Source organism: Pituophis catenifer, unplaced genomic scaffold, assembly GCF_029215685.1.
Source record: "Pituophis catenifer annectens isolate HBS135680 unplaced genomic scaffold, rPitCat1.0.hap2 SCAF_3, whole genome shotgun sequence".
Lineage (NCBI taxonomy): Eukaryota > Metazoa > Chordata > Lepidosauria > Squamata > Colubridae > Pituophis > Pituophis catenifer.
The window spans coordinates 25,841,121-25,858,005 of NW_027256883.1; the positions used below are offsets into that span (position 1 = coordinate 25,841,121).

General features: G+C 37.4%; 1 protein-coding gene across 2 annotated transcripts; it reads left to right on the top strand.

Annotated features, from left to right (window-relative positions):
• Positions 1-1,261: 1,261 nt before the first annotated feature.
• On the top strand, positions 1,262-12,332 carry ZNF706 (zinc finger protein 706). Of its 2 annotated transcripts, none has more exons than XM_070940409.1 (4): positions 1,262-1,427; positions 10,117-10,253; positions 11,392-11,496; positions 12,019-12,332. In XM_070940409.1, the coding sequence occupies exons 2-3, from the start codon at positions 10,119-10,121 to the stop codon at positions 11,485-11,487; spliced, it is 231 nt and encodes a 76-aa protein (XP_070796510.1). In that variant the 5' UTR covers positions 1,262-1,427; positions 10,117-10,118; the 3' UTR covers positions 11,488-11,496; positions 12,019-12,332. The 2 variants fall into 2 exon arrangements, with proteins under 2 accessions (XP_070796510.1, XP_070796511.1); XM_070940410.1 differs by lacking the exon at positions 1,262-1,427 and adding an exon at positions 1,960-1,981.
• Positions 12,333-16,885: the final 4,553 nt, after the last annotated feature.

Here is a 16,885-nt window from a genome sequence, read left to right on the forward strand (position 1 = left end):
TCAACCCTAATTTTCAGTCTTGAATGTGATACTGTGATTATTGTTCAGGACAGAATCAAGCTTGGGTTACCAAATAAACACTAGGAGAGCCAAAGAGAAGTTACATCTTTCAGTAAATGAAGGACACGGGTCTCATTTGTATCACCATGCTTCACTAGAAGTCCATTGGTGAATTCGGATACAAATGGTGCAGCAACTCCTTTATTTATTAAAATACATGGAATGGAATGGAATGGAATGGAATGGAATGGAATGGAATGGAATGGAATGGAATAGAATAGAATAGAATAGAATAGAATAGAATAGAATAACAGAGTTGGAAGGGACCTTGGAGGTCTTCTAGTCCAACCCCCTGCCCAGGCAGGAAACCCTACACCACATGTATAGATACAGTATGTATGTATGTATTTATATCAGTGTTTTCAATCTTGGTAACATTAAGATAAGGGCAAGCTGGATGGGGAATTCCGGGAGTTGAAATCCACACATCTTAAAATTGCCAAGGTTGGAAAAATACCAATTTAAAGGACTTCTGCTAGGGCTGCCCAACTGGCAAAAAGCGTTGCAACTCTTATAGAATTGTAACGTCCCCAACGATAAAAGAAATCCAAATTCAACCACAACGAAACCCACCACCAACATAGACGTTCATTTATATTTATCTAATCCAGTGTTTCTCAACCTTGGTAGCTTGAAGATGGGTGGACTTCAACTCCCAGAATCCCCCAGCCAGCAACGCTGGCTGGGGGATTCTGGGAGTTGAAGTCCACCCATCTTCAAGCTACCAAGGTTGAGAAACACTGATTTCTAATCGAAGACGCTGTGAAGGCTTAAACAGGCTGTCTGAGTGGGTGGAAATGTGTCTCCCGCGTCTTGCCCCATCAGGCTCTTCCCAAGTAGGGAGGACTAGAAAGCCCATCACTCCACTCCGCTCCCAAGGCAACATGTCAGTACAAGTCGGAAGACCCGGTCGCGCCCCTTGAAGCAAGTCGGTTGTCCCAGACTGGAGGGGAAAGAGAGACCAAGGAGCAGAGAGAGAGAGCGCGCGCGCGCGGGAGGGGGGGGGCTATCTCCCCGCTGCCCGCCGCTCTCGCTCCCGCCTGAGGTAAGAGCGCGCCGCCGCCGCCGCCGCCATTGGCCCAGTTCGGGCGCGTTGGCGGGAGCGGCCTCGCCTCGCGCTCGGGGGCGGCGCGCGCTGAAAGTGGGAGGGGTTCGCGCGTGCGCGGGCCGGCGAAGGTGGGGCCGCCGACGGACTGACTGACGGACACCGGGGCGACAGACAGGAAGACGGGCAAGGAAGGCGCGCGGGGCTCTTCCATCCTTTCGAGCGGGCGGCGGCAGCAGCAGCGGCCGCTGCTGCGGGGCTGCCCGGAGCCACTCCTCGCCGTCGACTGGACGCCTCGCCGGCGGGAGAAGCCACAACCCGGGTAAACGAGGCGGGAGGGGGAAGAAGGGTTTTTTTTGGGGGGGGGGGAAGTGAGGGGGGGGGATTGTCCGCTGCCTCCCCTGCCAGGCCTGAGGGCTTCTCGGTGGCGAGGCCGACCTCCTGCTTAGGGCGCCTTCCCGGCCACCCTGGGCGAGGCCGCCCTTATTATCCCCAAGGTGGCGTGGAGGCGGCCCCGCGTTCCTCCGGAGCTTTGGCGGGCGTTTTGGGGGTTATGTGACGGCTGGGCACATTGTTGCGCGGACTCCGAGGGGGGCAACGCGGCTTGCCGTGGCATTTGCTGCTCTTCTCGGGTGGGGAAAGGCGGGGAGGGCGCTTACCTGGGACGGGACGGTAAGGGAATGGTGGCCGCTGCCCTTTCTGAAAGAGCTGCCTGAAGTGAGTCTTTAAAAGCCAACGCTTCGGCAAACGGCGTTTCTTTGTATTTTTTTTTCCTCCCCTCTGTTTCCGTTTCAAAAGTATTTGTCGGGATTCCTGGGAGAAGTTCACTATGGAGATGCAGTAGTTTGACTGGGAATACCTGTTTACCTTGAATAGGTGAGGCTGGTGGTGGTATAATGTTTCCTCTAAGGTCCCAGGCTCTTCGTGAGGCCTGTCTCTGCCTAAGAGAGGTTTTCTTTCTGCCTTGTTGTATTGCACAAAGTTAGGCTTGGCCTCTTGTTTTCCCTTCCACTTGGGTTGTTATTGCCTTTGAATACTCTATGCACAGCATAAGCCGTAGTTTACTCTTAACTTTTTCATAGCTGCTACTTTCCTGATCCTGCTGTCTGTCTATGGCAGTTTCCTTCCTTTCCTTAAAGTCACATGATGGACGGACGTGAGTCTGTTGTTGTCATCACAAGCAGCTTAAAGTCCATCTGGAATGTTTATACTTTTGCCTTCGGGTAACAGGGAAAATTAAATATAATGATGTCTCATAAAGTTCAAATTAAGTTTTTTTTTTTTTTTTAATTTGATCTATATGTTGCCCTTCTCCGGAGACTCAGGGCGGCTTACAATGCGCTAAGCAATAGCCTTCATACTTTTGTATATTTTATACAAAGTCAGCTTATTGCCCCCACAAACTGGGTCCCCACAAAGTTGAACAAATAGTTAATTTGTGTGCAGCTTCCTGTAGTGGGTTTCAGACCAGAAGCACAAGACCTTGTTACCACTTGCTTCACAGTTGTTTGCACTGTTTGTTTTCACATTTTTTAAATGTTTTCTCCTAGGAAACAAGTCTTGTTGCCTGAAAGATGTAAGATTTAGTAGTTTAATCTAGTATTACTTCTTTTGGACTTCCTTGGACAGCTTTGAAGACTTTCTCAACTTGTAGTTTTGTCCTCCTTGGAAAATTGTTTTGCTGTTGATTGATAATGTTAAAGAGTCAAATGTATTGCCCCCAGAGTTATTTCAGACTGTAATGCAAGTACATGAATATGGACTAGAAGAAAGTATATAATAAAGTATATAATATTGTACTCTGCTTTTACAAATGAGAAGCTGTCTGGTGTCGAATATTGTGAGTTTGCTTGAAAGCCAGGAATAATCTGGTAGCATACGTTAGTTATGTGCAGTTTCAGGAGAACTAGGTGCCATAAATATAAAATTCCTTTGGAACTTAAAGAATTCTAGTTGGCAATCTCCTGGACAATCTTGGTTTGTTTTTAGAAATACTCAACCTACTTTTTAGAATTCTCAGCTGTTCCAAACAAGGTACCGTATCCATAAATTTACTGAAGACCTGATAAGGCAGTGGCATGAATTTTTTGGGAAAAAAACATGCATCATAATAGGAGCTGGTATATAATACTGATTGACTCAGTGTAATAATTATACAGATAGTAATTTTGATTAAAACAGTTGTCAGTAATTGACATTATATATAGCAAATATAACCCACATGGTTGTCACACTTTATTTTGAATTAATTTAGTGATGTGTAGATGAAGCAAAGGGAACATTTGTGAAAAATTAGAGGATATATTATGTAAGGAAAGATAGATCTTCCACATTTCCCTTTGAGGGAAATAAGAGATTCAGTCACCCCGTAGAATTGTTATTTTTGTCCTGTTCTGTTATCAAGCAAAGAAAAGCCAATATTTGTTGAGGAAAGCTAAAATGGATTACGTAATGCTAAATTCTATACCTCCAGTATTCATTGTCTCAAAGAAAATGGTTGAATTTTAGGTCTTCATTTTATTGATTATTGACTGCTGTGCTCACTTAAAATTATTGTTTCTTGTAAAATGTAAAGCTGCTATCTATAGTAAAATAATTTACAAAACTCTTCATCTACTTTTTAAAAAGCCAGTTAACTGGGTAACATTCCTTTTCTAAAGGAATGAAAAAATTAATGAGGGTACTTTTGAAAACTTAAAATCATTACTGAATAAGTTTATCCATCTCTTCTCCCATGTATTTATTTCCTAATCTGATAAATTTTGTACCTCTTAAAAACACTTTAACCAAACTTACCAGGCTTAACGCATTGTAAGCCACCCTGAGTCTCCGGAGAAGGGCGGCATATAAATCAAATTTAAAAAAAAAAAAAAAAAAAACCTACAGACCTAGTAAGTATTCACATGAACTTCAGAGTGATGATTACAACAGATATATTTTAAATATTAAGCTGAATAAAACAGACTTTTATACTTTTTATGGAATTGATTTATATCTGGAATCTAGAGGATTTGGCTATCTTCAGGTTTTTAAAAAATCTTTTCCAGTAAAATTGACACTTTTGCATGTTCCTTTTCAGAGTGAACTTGCACATTGTCATGCTACACAATTTTAAAAAATGGTTTAGGATGCAACTAAAGCAAACCCCAGAGTACGTTTAAAAGAAAATTATTAGATCAGTTTTGTTGGCACACTTGGTGGTTAATGCAAATCTTATCCATGCGTGTGACCACCAGAGTGACCTCAAGCCAATCATGCTAACTTGAATTTCATAGAACAACTAGGAGAATAAGAAGATATAATCCTGTACAGATAATCCTTAATTTACAATAGTTCATTTAGTGACCTTTCAAAGTTACATCGGCACTGAAAAGAGTGGCTTATTTTTCACAGACCATTGCAGCAATCCCATGGTCACATGATCAGAATTCTTGGCAACTGAGTCATATTCATGATGGTTGCAATGTCCCAGGGTCATGTGATCACCTTTTTCAACCTGAGCAAGCAACATCAATAGGGAAGCGAGATTCACTGAACCATGTCACTAACTTAACACCTGCAGTGATTCACTTAACAACTGGGGCAGGAGAGGTCATAAAATGGGGCAGTAATCAATTAACATATGTTTCATTTAACAACAGAAATTGTAGTCATAAGTGGAGGACTTAACTGTATATATTGTCCTGAATTTTCTTAAAAGTTGGGGTAGAATCCAAATGTGAGTTGAGACTTTTTGTGTAACGATTACATTACTTTCAATCTTGCCTATCTTGAAAGCAATTTAACTAGATGCAAGCAATGGCAGTTTTAAATCGTAAATAAGTATATACTGGATATTGTTTGCTTTACTGTAGTTATAACTGGGTAGATGCAAAGGACTATGGGAAATATTAATTGATTTGTTTGGTTCTGTTCATATAAATTCTGTTACTAACAATTGCCTCCAGGTGGCATATAAGTTGAATGAATAAATAAAGCAATAAGTATTAATTACAAATATTGTAAAACATTTCAATTCAAACATTCCATGAAATGTCCAGTGTGTGCATGGATTGGCAGCAACATGTCCCTGGTGGTTAGTAAGGCTCAACAGAGACTTAATTTCCTTAGAGTCCTGTGGAAAAATCAGGTGGAACAATGGCTGATGATCACTTTCTGTCGGTCTACAATAGAAAGTATCCTTACATACTATATAACAGTATGGTATGCTGGTTCAACAGCTGTGGACAGGAAGGCACTACAGAGTGATTACTTTGGCACAAGAAACCATTGGTTGCCCTCTAACACCACTGGATGACATCGCCAGGTCTCATTGTTTCAGCAGAATAAGGAAGATACTTAGGAACGATTCACATTCTGGTCAGTGTCTTTTCTCACTTTTACCATTGGGCAGAAGACACAGAAGTATAGCTACCCGGACAAATAGGTTTAAAAACAGCTTTTATCCATGGGCTGTCAGACTCCTAAATACAACTACAATCACTCCATGCATACATGGAAACATATGACTAGTTTCTCCCTAATTACTTGTATAAGAACCATTTTCTATATTATTCATGTTGTTTTGTATTTTGTTATGGATTGCGCCAGTAGAGGCTAAGTCAATTTCGTTGTATATATATACAATGACAATAAAGGTGGTTATTATTATTATTACTATTTACTTTATTCATTAAACATGAAAGTCAGTCAACTGAACATTCAAAAATGCATCACAAATACCATTGACTGGTGCTAATGGTTGATATGGGTTGCTGCCAGTGTCCTAGGTATTATTATTATTATTATTATTATTATTATTATTATTATTATTATTATTATTATTATGTACCACTTGGTTGACTTAATGACCACATGACAATTACTTTGACAGATTTATGTTTCATATTTAGAGTATTTGTGTAGATAAGTAGAATAATCTTTGCAAGGCAGAATTGGTATATGAAAGAAACTTTTATTCTTTTGCTAATGACTTTTTTATCTGCACTTACTTCCTCACAATCTTTAACCCATTGTTTCAGCAATTGTAATTCTGTATTTTGCCATGCAGAATTGATGGACAGGGGAACCTGTCCTGTAGAGATCTGGATTTGGCCTTTTTGCTGTATATGTGCATGAGAATGTGCATTTAGTTAGCAGCTTCATATTTTGCAAGTTTAATTTTCTTTGAGGCCAGTTCAAAATTAAGAGTTTGTCCATATCTGGTAAAATATGTTTCTAATAAAATGAAACACTTAAGATGGTATAGTTTATATTTATTAATATTTATAATATGTTTCTTGAACATTAGGCATTTTTGTATAGATTCACTAACATGGGAGTACAGCCCAGGTTTGAGACCCAAGCTCCATCCATCATTACGTGCTCCTATTACTTGCCCCAGCTCTAGTCCACCTAGCGGTCTGAAAACATGCAAATGCAAGTAGATTAATAGGTACCACTTTGATGGAAAAGTAACAGTGTTCCATGTGCCTTTTACATATAGCCATGCTTGCCACATGACCACGGAAATTGTTTTTGCACAACGCTGGCTCTCTTGGCCAAGAAACAGAGATGAGCACCGTGCCCTAGAATCAAGCACAACTGACAGCAAAACTGTTACCTTTTTTTTTTACTAGAAAAAACAGCTTTCCCCCTACCTAGATGCCTTCCATATATGTTGGATACGACCCAGTATTCACTATAGCAAGCAAAAGGCTAGAGAATTATAAAATATTTAATGGTCTGAAGATAGTATATTGTGGGGACCTTTATGACAGTCTCTTAAATTCTGCATTTAATTGGGTATATCTTTCTCTTTCTCCCTTGCCTTTTGCTTCCCTTCTTTCCTCAGCTATTTGCAAAGCTTCGTCAGACAGCCATTTTGCTTTCTTGCATTTCTTTTTCTTTGGGATGGTTTTAGTTGCTACCTCTTGTACAATGATGTGAACCTCCGTCCATAGTTCTTCAGGCACTCTGTCTATCACATCTAATTCCTTAAATCTATTTGTCACCTCTACTGTATGTTCATCAGATATATGATTTAGTTCATACCTGAGTGGTCTAGTGCTTTTCCCTACTTTCTTCAATTTAAGCCTAAATTTTGCAATGAGAAGCTCATGATCTGAGCCACAGTCAGCTCCTGGTCTTGTTTTTACTGACTGTATAGAGCTTCTCCATCTATGGCTGCAGAGCACATAGCCAATCTGATTTCTGTGTTGACCATCTGGTGATGTCCATGTGTAGAGTCGTCTCTTGGGTTGTTGGAAAAGAGTGTTTGCTATGACCATCGTATTATCTTGACAAAATTCTATCAGCCTGTGCCTTGCTTCATTTTGTTCTCCAAGGCCAAACTTGCATGTTATTCCAGTTATCTTTTGGCTTCCTACTTTAGCATTCCAATCTCCATGATGATAAGAACATCATTTTATGGTGTTAACTCTATAAAGTGCTATAGGGCTTCATAGAACCGGTCAATTTCATCCTCTTCAGCACCAGTGGTTGGGGCATAGACTTGGGTTACTGTGATATTGAATGGTTTGCCTTGGATTCGAACTGAGATCATTCTGTCATTCGGGGGATTGTGTCCCAGTATTGCTTTTCCTACTCTTTTATTGCTTATGAAGGCTACTCCATTTCTTCTGAGGGATTCTTGCCCACGATAGTATACCTGATGGTCTTCTGAATTAAATTCACCCATTCCTGTCCATTTTAGTTCGCTGATTCCTAAGATGTCAATGTTCAGTCTTGTCATCTCTTGTTTGACCACGTCCAGCTTGCCTTGATTCATGGATCTTACATTCCAGGTTCCTATGGAGAAAAAATCTTTACAGCATCGGACTTTCCTTTCACCACCAGATACATCCACAGCTGAGTGTCCTTTCGGCTTTGGCCCAGTCGCTTCACTCTTTCTGGTGCTACTAGTACTAGCCCTCTGCTCTTCCCCAGTAGCACATTGGACACCTTCCAACCTGAGGGGCTCATCTTCTGGCATATCTTTTTTCCTTTTGGTATTGTCCATGGGGTTTTCATGGTAAAGATACTGGAATGGGTTGCCGTTTCAGTATCTTTGGATCATGTTTTGTCAGAACTCTCTGCTATGACCTGTCCATCTTGAGTGACCCTGCACGGCATAGCTCATAGCTTCACTGAGCTATGCAAGCCCGTTTGCCACGACAAGGCAGTAATCCATGAAGGAATAATAGATTGTAGATTTATAATAAATATCCTTTAGTTTTAGTATTGATTTGTGGCCACAAATGAGCCATATGACCAAACTTCTAATCTTTTTCCCACTGTTATTTTTCTTCTTATAGAAATTAAATATAATCCTCTCCCAAGTTGTTAATGGTGTTCAATGGCTAAAGAACCATAGTTTTTTTAAAAAAAAATGGATATTCTTTTTATCCAGAATTGCTGGCAAATATTTTCCTGAGTGATAAAAGGACTAACCTGCTTTATTCAGTGAGAGATTGATAGTATTCCATTCATGCATAACAGTTGGGTGTAAATACATTACAAAATGTTGATTTGCCACAAAATGTAATGGAATTATAGGAGCAGGGAAATATAATGACATTGGAATATAAAGCAGATGAGTAGTAGAAAGGATATTTGTTATGAGAATATCAATTTCAGCAGGAGGCATACCTTATTTAATTCCATTACATTTGCTTAATATAATTATATTTATTAATGTATATTTGAATAGCTCTATGTGATTTACAAAGCTACATATATAATATACAGAATTCAGAAATCACTCTAATATTAAAAATAAGTGCTTAAAACTCGGGAAGGCAGGAATATTAGTTATGTTTGCTCTCTTGGGTTGTTTATAAAAATAATAAATAAAAAATTTCAAGTAAATCCAAAATTGAAATAAGAGGAAGACAGATATATCAGCAATATAGTAGTAATATGTTTTGTTGTATGTTAATATATCTATGGCAGGACGTACAAAACATGCTCCATTGAAAACTGAATTTACCAAGAAGACTTTGTGACAATCCTGCAATTATTTAAGGCCTAAGCTTTGTAAGGCTTTATACACCTAAACAATTATTTGAATTTGGCTTGGAAAGCAACTGGCAACCAGTGTAAATGTTTCAGCATAGGAGTTTTTTGGTGGTGCCACTCCCACTGTATAAATTGCATGCTTCATTTTGGAACTGTCACAATTCTGTAACAATTTGGAGGACAGTCAAACAATACAGGATGTTGCAATAATCTACACCTGATGTTACTGGCACTGGTATCACTGAAACCAAGTCTCTCTTCAAGTATAAACACAACTATCACAGTAGTGGAAGCTCATGAAAATCTTCACTTGCTACTGTTATCCAGTAATTTATATGTTTATATAATTTAGGCTATCAGTGCAAGTTCAAGGAGAATCCTTGACTATGAACTTGTTCCTCATTCAAAATAGATTATATCTCATAGAGTAAGAGATAATTTTGTAGTTGTACTGTATTGCAAGAAATTGGAAAGTTTTATTTATTCTCTTTCCACTCCTTCCCTCCCTTCCTCCCTGTTCCTTCCAATAATTCAACAATCTCTTGTCAAATTCTATCATTGTGAAGTATACCGAATTCTATACTGTCTTGAGGACCCATGAAGTAGATTTAAATACATTTTGCTTGCTGGTTGGGATCTGGCATTAGTTTTTATGTTCTTTGTAAAACTTTGCATATAAATTTATTTTAAAAATATACAGTATCACCTGACACTAAAAGCTTTACTTACATTTTGGTACAGCTATCTGATGTGTTTAAATGAGCTGCCTTATGCAGCTGATATGTGATCCTGGGAAAAGGCATGTTTGGCTGCAAATGTTTCTGACAGCTGCTATTGTACATGTGTGCCCTTGTTACTATGAATCACATGTTGCCCTTTGAATCGGGATCATTGCAATACCCTACTTCATATTTTAGCTTCTGAAATAATAATGCTAAGCATGTATAGGCTGATACATTCCTTTAATTTAGGAACTATAGGTGAATAATCAGTTATAATTTCTGCACTTCTAGATATGGCTCGTGGACAGCAGAAAATCCAGTCACAACAGAAAAATGCCAAAAAGCAAGCTGGACAGAAAAAGAAACAAGGCCATGATCAGAAGGCTGCAGCTAAAGCTGCTTTAATATATACATGCACCGTCTGTAGGGTAAGAGGCTCTGAAACAAAATACTGGGCAATATTTCTAGATTTTAAATCAGGAGTATGAAGTATAGCAAGGCAACATCCTTCTATGTGAAAGTTTGTATTGTATACGTAATGGGTAAGGAAATTTTGCCTTAGAGCTGTTTTCCCTTAAAAGTAATATATTGGGGAAGCTTCTTTCAGAAGGTAAGATAGCTGGAGTTTCCAAATAAGAACTATATATTATTTGATCAATATATGATTACATTGATTAAATAAAATTATTAATATGGGACTTCCAAAATTATGTGCAATGAACATGAAATTAGAAGAAACATGTTAGTTAAAATATGTAATACAGGTAGTCCGCGCTTTTTGACCATCAGTTTAGTGGCCATTCAAAGTTATAATAGCACTGAAAAAAGTGACTTACAGCCAGTCCTTGTACTTATGAATGTTGCATGATGTTGCAGCATCCTTGTTGTCATCTGATCACCATTTTTGACCTTCCCAGCTGGCTTCCTTGATTCTAATCAAGGGTTGGATAACCTTGCCAGGTGTTTTAATCTAGAAACCCTACCTAATCCAGAGAGCATGGATATTTATAGAAATTATTATCCTTCCAATTTAAACATTATTGATTTGATTGGGGTAATGATAGAAACTTCAGTTTGTCAAAGGTTGAGTTATTGATTCCTAGTTAATATTTATTTTTGTCGTCAGAAGATAGTAAAATGTTTCCCTTTGATGTCATATTAGGATTTCAAGAAGATTAAGCAATTCTAAATAATTTATCAGGAACACTATATATGTATTTCATTAAATAAATTTTATTATAGTTCTCTGATGCCCAACACTAAAAATATGCAGAGTTGAATTGTTTGATTTTAATAAGGAATGTCAACTAAATATAAAAGGAAGGGTACATGGAAAGGCACTATTATGTGACCAAATTTGTAAGAGAATTAAAGTTGAACATGGGTGAATATGTGAAAAAAGGGAAATTAAATGAGGAAAGAGAGGGTAATATTCCAAAGCCCATTGACTACGGATTGAGTCAAAGAAGCTAAAGGAAGGAAAGGAAGATCTTAAGGATACAGGAAGAAGAAACTGTCCTTGATTCCGTATGAACATTTGTGTTGCTTTGTTCTCTCCTTAATCAGACACAGATGCCAGATCCCAAGACCTTCAAGCAGCACTTTGAGAGCAAGCATCCCAAAACCCCACTTCCTCCAGAATTAGCTGATGTTCAGGCATAAAATTCACTGGTAATTTTGTACAATTTAAATTTTGAATTAATTGATCATAAATCCTAAATAATTTTGTCCCATTTATATTTCATTTCTTGTATTTCTGAAGGGTATGAAAATGGAGAGATAACTTTAATATAAAATCAACTGCTACTTGAGCTTTTTCAGGAAGGGGGAAATCTGTTGTATTTACAACTTAACTTGTGTAGCTAGGCTATTTTTATCACCAGGCCTATTTGCAAAACTGCAAAAAATAGCTGAAAGGATATGTTTATAATGTTCTCATTTTGATTTAGCCAGTTCTGTTAACAATTGTTTGTGATGGTTAATTTTAAAATTGGATGACATTAAATCAGTGTTTTTCAAATTTGGCAACTTTAAGATTATGGACTTCAACTCCCAGTAGTCTGAAAAATTCTGAGAATTGATGTCTGCACATCTTAAAGTTGTCAAGTTTGAAAAAGACTGCATTAAATTATTGCATACTATTAATAAGATAATGACAGCAGTTCAATTAATGAATTTACTCTTGTGTTTCAGGTGAATTCATGGAATCTATTGACTCTTCTATTGTCAGACATTACATAACAAATCTGCAGCTGCTTTTCTAACAAACTGTTGATCAGCAAAAAAAATGAAGGGGCTATAGAAACATTCATATTTTTATGCTGTTCCTCTTGGGCTTCATGTAAAGACAACTCTGTGTAATTGTACAGTTGAAATCTGGAAATTGGTTCATCCTAAAAAAAATTTTTACAGTTGTAATTATATTGATGTTCATATTGTGTAAAATAACTCATTTAATAAAATAGTACTTTGATTTTACAATATCACAGGTCAAATGCTTGTAGAAATTCTATTTCCATGTTTTATTTGCCTTATAAAACTTCAACAAGTGAACTTCTCACCCTGCCAAAAATTAGGTAGTTAGGGTAGATTCATTGTTGTTAATGAAGTCCATTAGAAACAAGGAAATAATTTCTCCATTCAATATGATACTTGCCTGAGGCGATCATTTTCTTTAAAAAAACAAAACAAAACACTGCTTTTGACTGAAGACGTGTGCACTTTCAACTACTTAGGTTGGAGTGTCTATTCTGCCCAGCCATTGTGAAATTTCACTCTTTATGCATAGAGGCACTTGTATCTTGGATTTATGCACTGGAGTCACCTGCAGTAGCAGTGAATCATTATACTAAATGGTGGGATATCAGAAGTATACTTGAACTGAACATTGTTTTTTTACATGATCTGAGTGGTTCAGACTATAGCAACATGAAATAACTGCTTTCTGTTGTGAAGGCCCACTGTGTAACTTCTCAATTGTACCTGTAAGAAGTGGGCCACTTGGCAACCTTTCATATGTAAAAATGACTACTGTAAATGTTTCCCTGTTTGAAAACAAAAATGGAAAAAGCTTATTTGATGGAATAGGATGGCATATGACGAGAGAAATAACGGCTTATTGATTTGATTAGTTGGAACTGATTACATATAGCAGCGTGGATGTTAAAATTTCAATACCAGGCAGTGTTGCATTATGTTACAGATTTCCAAACTATGTTTGAGCAGGATTCTGATCTCAGGTGCAGTCTATAGGTTCTGCCCCAGGTGCTTTTCACTCAAACAGATAATTTGTGACAGGTTAATTATGTTACTGGTTTGACACTGACAAGTAATATTAACCAAAGTTTGCTTTGTGCCTAGAACAGACGTCTTTGAAATCATTCTGTTAAGCCAGCACACATAATACACATTTGATACATAAAGAAGAAAAAATTGTGATCTGTTTGTTTACTAATCTGATATGTCTGTTAAGTTGATGCTATTTTCATTACCCTGGGGTAAACAATACCAGTTACATTGCTTACTTGCACTTGTACACCTGACATTGGAATAAAGCTCTTGCTTCGTTTTCTTTTCTTACCTAATAAAATGTCCTCATTGTAAAATGACAACGGGGGTCCCACAGGCAAGAAACCTGCCTTTGAAACCAATAAGAGGTACTGAAAAGTTGGAATGGAACACTGTTTTAAAAATAATTTGAGAGGTTATATGTTCACTAATTTTACTTTGTTTAGGTGGAATTCCGGAAAGCTGCTTTCAGATAAATTCTGGCAGATAACGTGTAATATTTTTTCAGACTAGTTATCAACAAATAAAAGGATGGGAACAAAAATTAGGTTTCTACTAGATTAGTACAACTGACCCACTTACGTTGCAGGCTGCATTTTTCTGAATTGCTGTTATAAGTAGCTTGTGTCTGTATTCTGAGCAAGCTAAATCTTGATTTATACATTAATTAAACTGCTAAAGATAAATTGTTTCTAACCAGTCAAAGGCCACAAGAAAATCCTGACATTTAACATGGGAATGAATTGGATGGGTTCGAACTATCCAGAATAAGAATCTTTTAATTCTCTGTGTTGATTAAAGGAATGGGTGTAAGGAATAAGTGAAAAAAATTCCAGATCTTGTGGATAGAATCTGTAAATTCTGGATCAAAAGACACAATTGTGCATTGTAATGTGTCTGATTAAAATCTTTTAAAAAGCAAAAGTCGAAAATGGTATTTCCTGCCTACCTAATGCAAGTGTCATTTCTTTAACCTTGATGCTAACTGAGCAGCTTTAGTTCTTTGTTTAGCACAAGGAATGGAAATAACAGCAAAAGTTTCATTCAATTTGCATGTGTCATTCATAGATAAAACCAAGATAAGATTAGAGAAAATATGCACAAAGACTTTGCTGTTATGAACATTGTGTATTGGTAGTTAGCAAGCCAGCATGCTTTTACGTAATTTGTTTAAACCATAATTCGTCATACTTAAAATGAACAAGATATAATGTGCCAAAATACACAATACAATAGTGTGTTTTCTTCCAGTGATATTGATCACAGTCCTATTTCAAAGGTTAGTTTGAATGTGGATATTCCAAAATAATTATTTTGGACATATCTTTGAAAATGCTGCCTAACCTTAGGGATCTGAGTATTGGCAAAGAACCTTAGTAAAACATTTGGTTTAAATACTGGAATGCTAAATAAATGTCTAATAGTTCAGACTTGATTGTTACTGTTCTTGGAAAAATGTATCAGGCTACTTGAACTTCAAAACTGGATTATATCAAGTGAGACATTTTTCTTCAATCTGGCAGCATGTTATGTTTGGGGTTGTTGCTGTTACTTTACTTATGTGATGGTACAACTTTAGCATTAGAGTTGCAGAATTCTTGAGAAAGTGGGTGTGCGCGCAACATTTTAAAAAGTATGCATTTAAATACAGTCATTTACGGAATGGTTGAGTTTAAACTTGGGTCTTGTCTGAGTATGAACCAGAGTATTGTAAAGCAATAATTTTAAAAAAGGTGGTGGACCATACATATCCATGGGGGATTAAAATATTTTGAAACATGAATTTGATTTGTTTTAATTTGTACTTCAGGAAAACTATAAAATCAAGAGAACATCCATGATTAACAACATTGTTACCTCTTAAATATATTCTTTCTCCTTGTTGATTTCAGTATCTTGTATATTAACATGAAAACCAGATTGCTTTCATGAAATATAAGTGCATGAGAAGAAGCTATTCCTTTTTTATGCCTTCACCAGTATCCTTTGGGAAAATTATGATTTTAAAAATTTACTGGCTGTACTTAGTATTACAGTAGAGGTAAGAAACTAGGCTCCATGTATCTTTTTTTTTTTTTTTTTAATTTGATTTATATGCCGCCCTTCTCCGGAGACTCAGGGCGGCTTACAATGTGCTCAGCAATCTTATAGGGCTTGTGCTAATGCAGGGTGTCAAACTTGCAGCGTCACAGCAGCGTCATGTGACTTATCGGGACTTTTTTTGCCTTCGCTAAAATGCATGGGCATGGCCAGTGCATGACGCATCTGGCCCACGGGTCGAGAGTTTGACAGCCCTGTGCTAGTGCTTGCAGCATGTTTCATGGAAGTGTTATGACTGATCTGCCATAGTAGTCTCAATCTATGAAACCAAAAGGTGTGTCCAATAATGCAGCCTACAGGTAAGTTTTTGCCACAGGTTGCTCTTCTAAATGTTTAATTTGAGAGTACTTTAGTTAAATATATGTTTACAGTAGTTCATTGATATATAACTGACCCCATTCACCTTTCTATGCTGATGATCAAAAAAGTAATTTTCATAGTTTATCCATGTTAAGTATAGTTTCCCATAAACCTGTTAAGATAACATGTGTACTGTACTGGACAATTTTATATGAAAAAACAAGGTACTTCCGATTCTGTTAATAGCACAGTACCAGTTTAAATCTGTGTTTTCCAGTTGTGTTAGTGTTTCGAAACTTAAGACTTCCCAGACCAAAATTACCTGCCATAGGTATTCTGGGGAATGTAGTTCCAAGGACCTTTATTTAATACATACGGATTTAGCAGACTTAAGATTTAACTGATAGGAACTTTTGGTCTTAATTTCAAGCAATATATCACTGCCTGAACAAAGTTCAAAGCTAGTATAATGTTATCCAACACAACTGCATGGCAGTAGCCCAGCTGAGAACCATTTCCCTGCTGGGCCTAAGCACTACTGGCCACTATTGTTTAGCTGAGGAAGTCAGTTCCAATTACAAATGTCCCTGATAGTGGCATTTGTACATTGGGCATTTTTTCTGCCTCTCCCCTCTGATGATTGCTATTAACAGCAACAAGCCCAGATGTGTTTGAGGACAAAAAAACCCTTTCAACCCCTTTGGGCATCAATGAACATCCCTTTCCCCATTTGTTAAATCCAGGACTTCTGTAACTATAGGGCACTATACTGGAGGAATCTGCAGCAAGAAATCTTGAATAAATTCACACTAATTTGTAGTCTGCATATAACAATGCATTTTTATTCAAACGCCGTTTTTGCAATTGTATATGGACATTTATACATATACATTTATGTATATGGGCATTCAAAAGGGCCATTCTGAGAAATAAAAGCTGCTTTTATTTCTCAGAATGGCTCTTTTGAATTATTTGTTTTTCTGTTGATAGTAAAATGGGCTCATGATGGATAGATCAAATGCCTTAGACCAGATGTAATAGAATTGATGCATACTGAACTGGTCTTGAATTCAATTTTCTTTTGAGTATCTCAATAACCATAGCAAGGAAATTAGACCCCGGAGTCCTCAACCTGAAGATGCTATATAAATACCAGGAATGTGTAAATGTGATTACTAAGGAAGGAATGTGTACCTTTAATAGTAAGAAGCCACATTAGCCTATGGTGACAAATCAGGAGGAGTCGGGTAGCAATTTTTATTAAAAGACATTTTCATGAAGTGCATAAAGCATGTTAGTTGGAAAAGGTGCTATTGAGACTCCTTGGGGGTTTTTTGTAACTTTTTTTGGGGGGGAAATGTGAACTACTCAT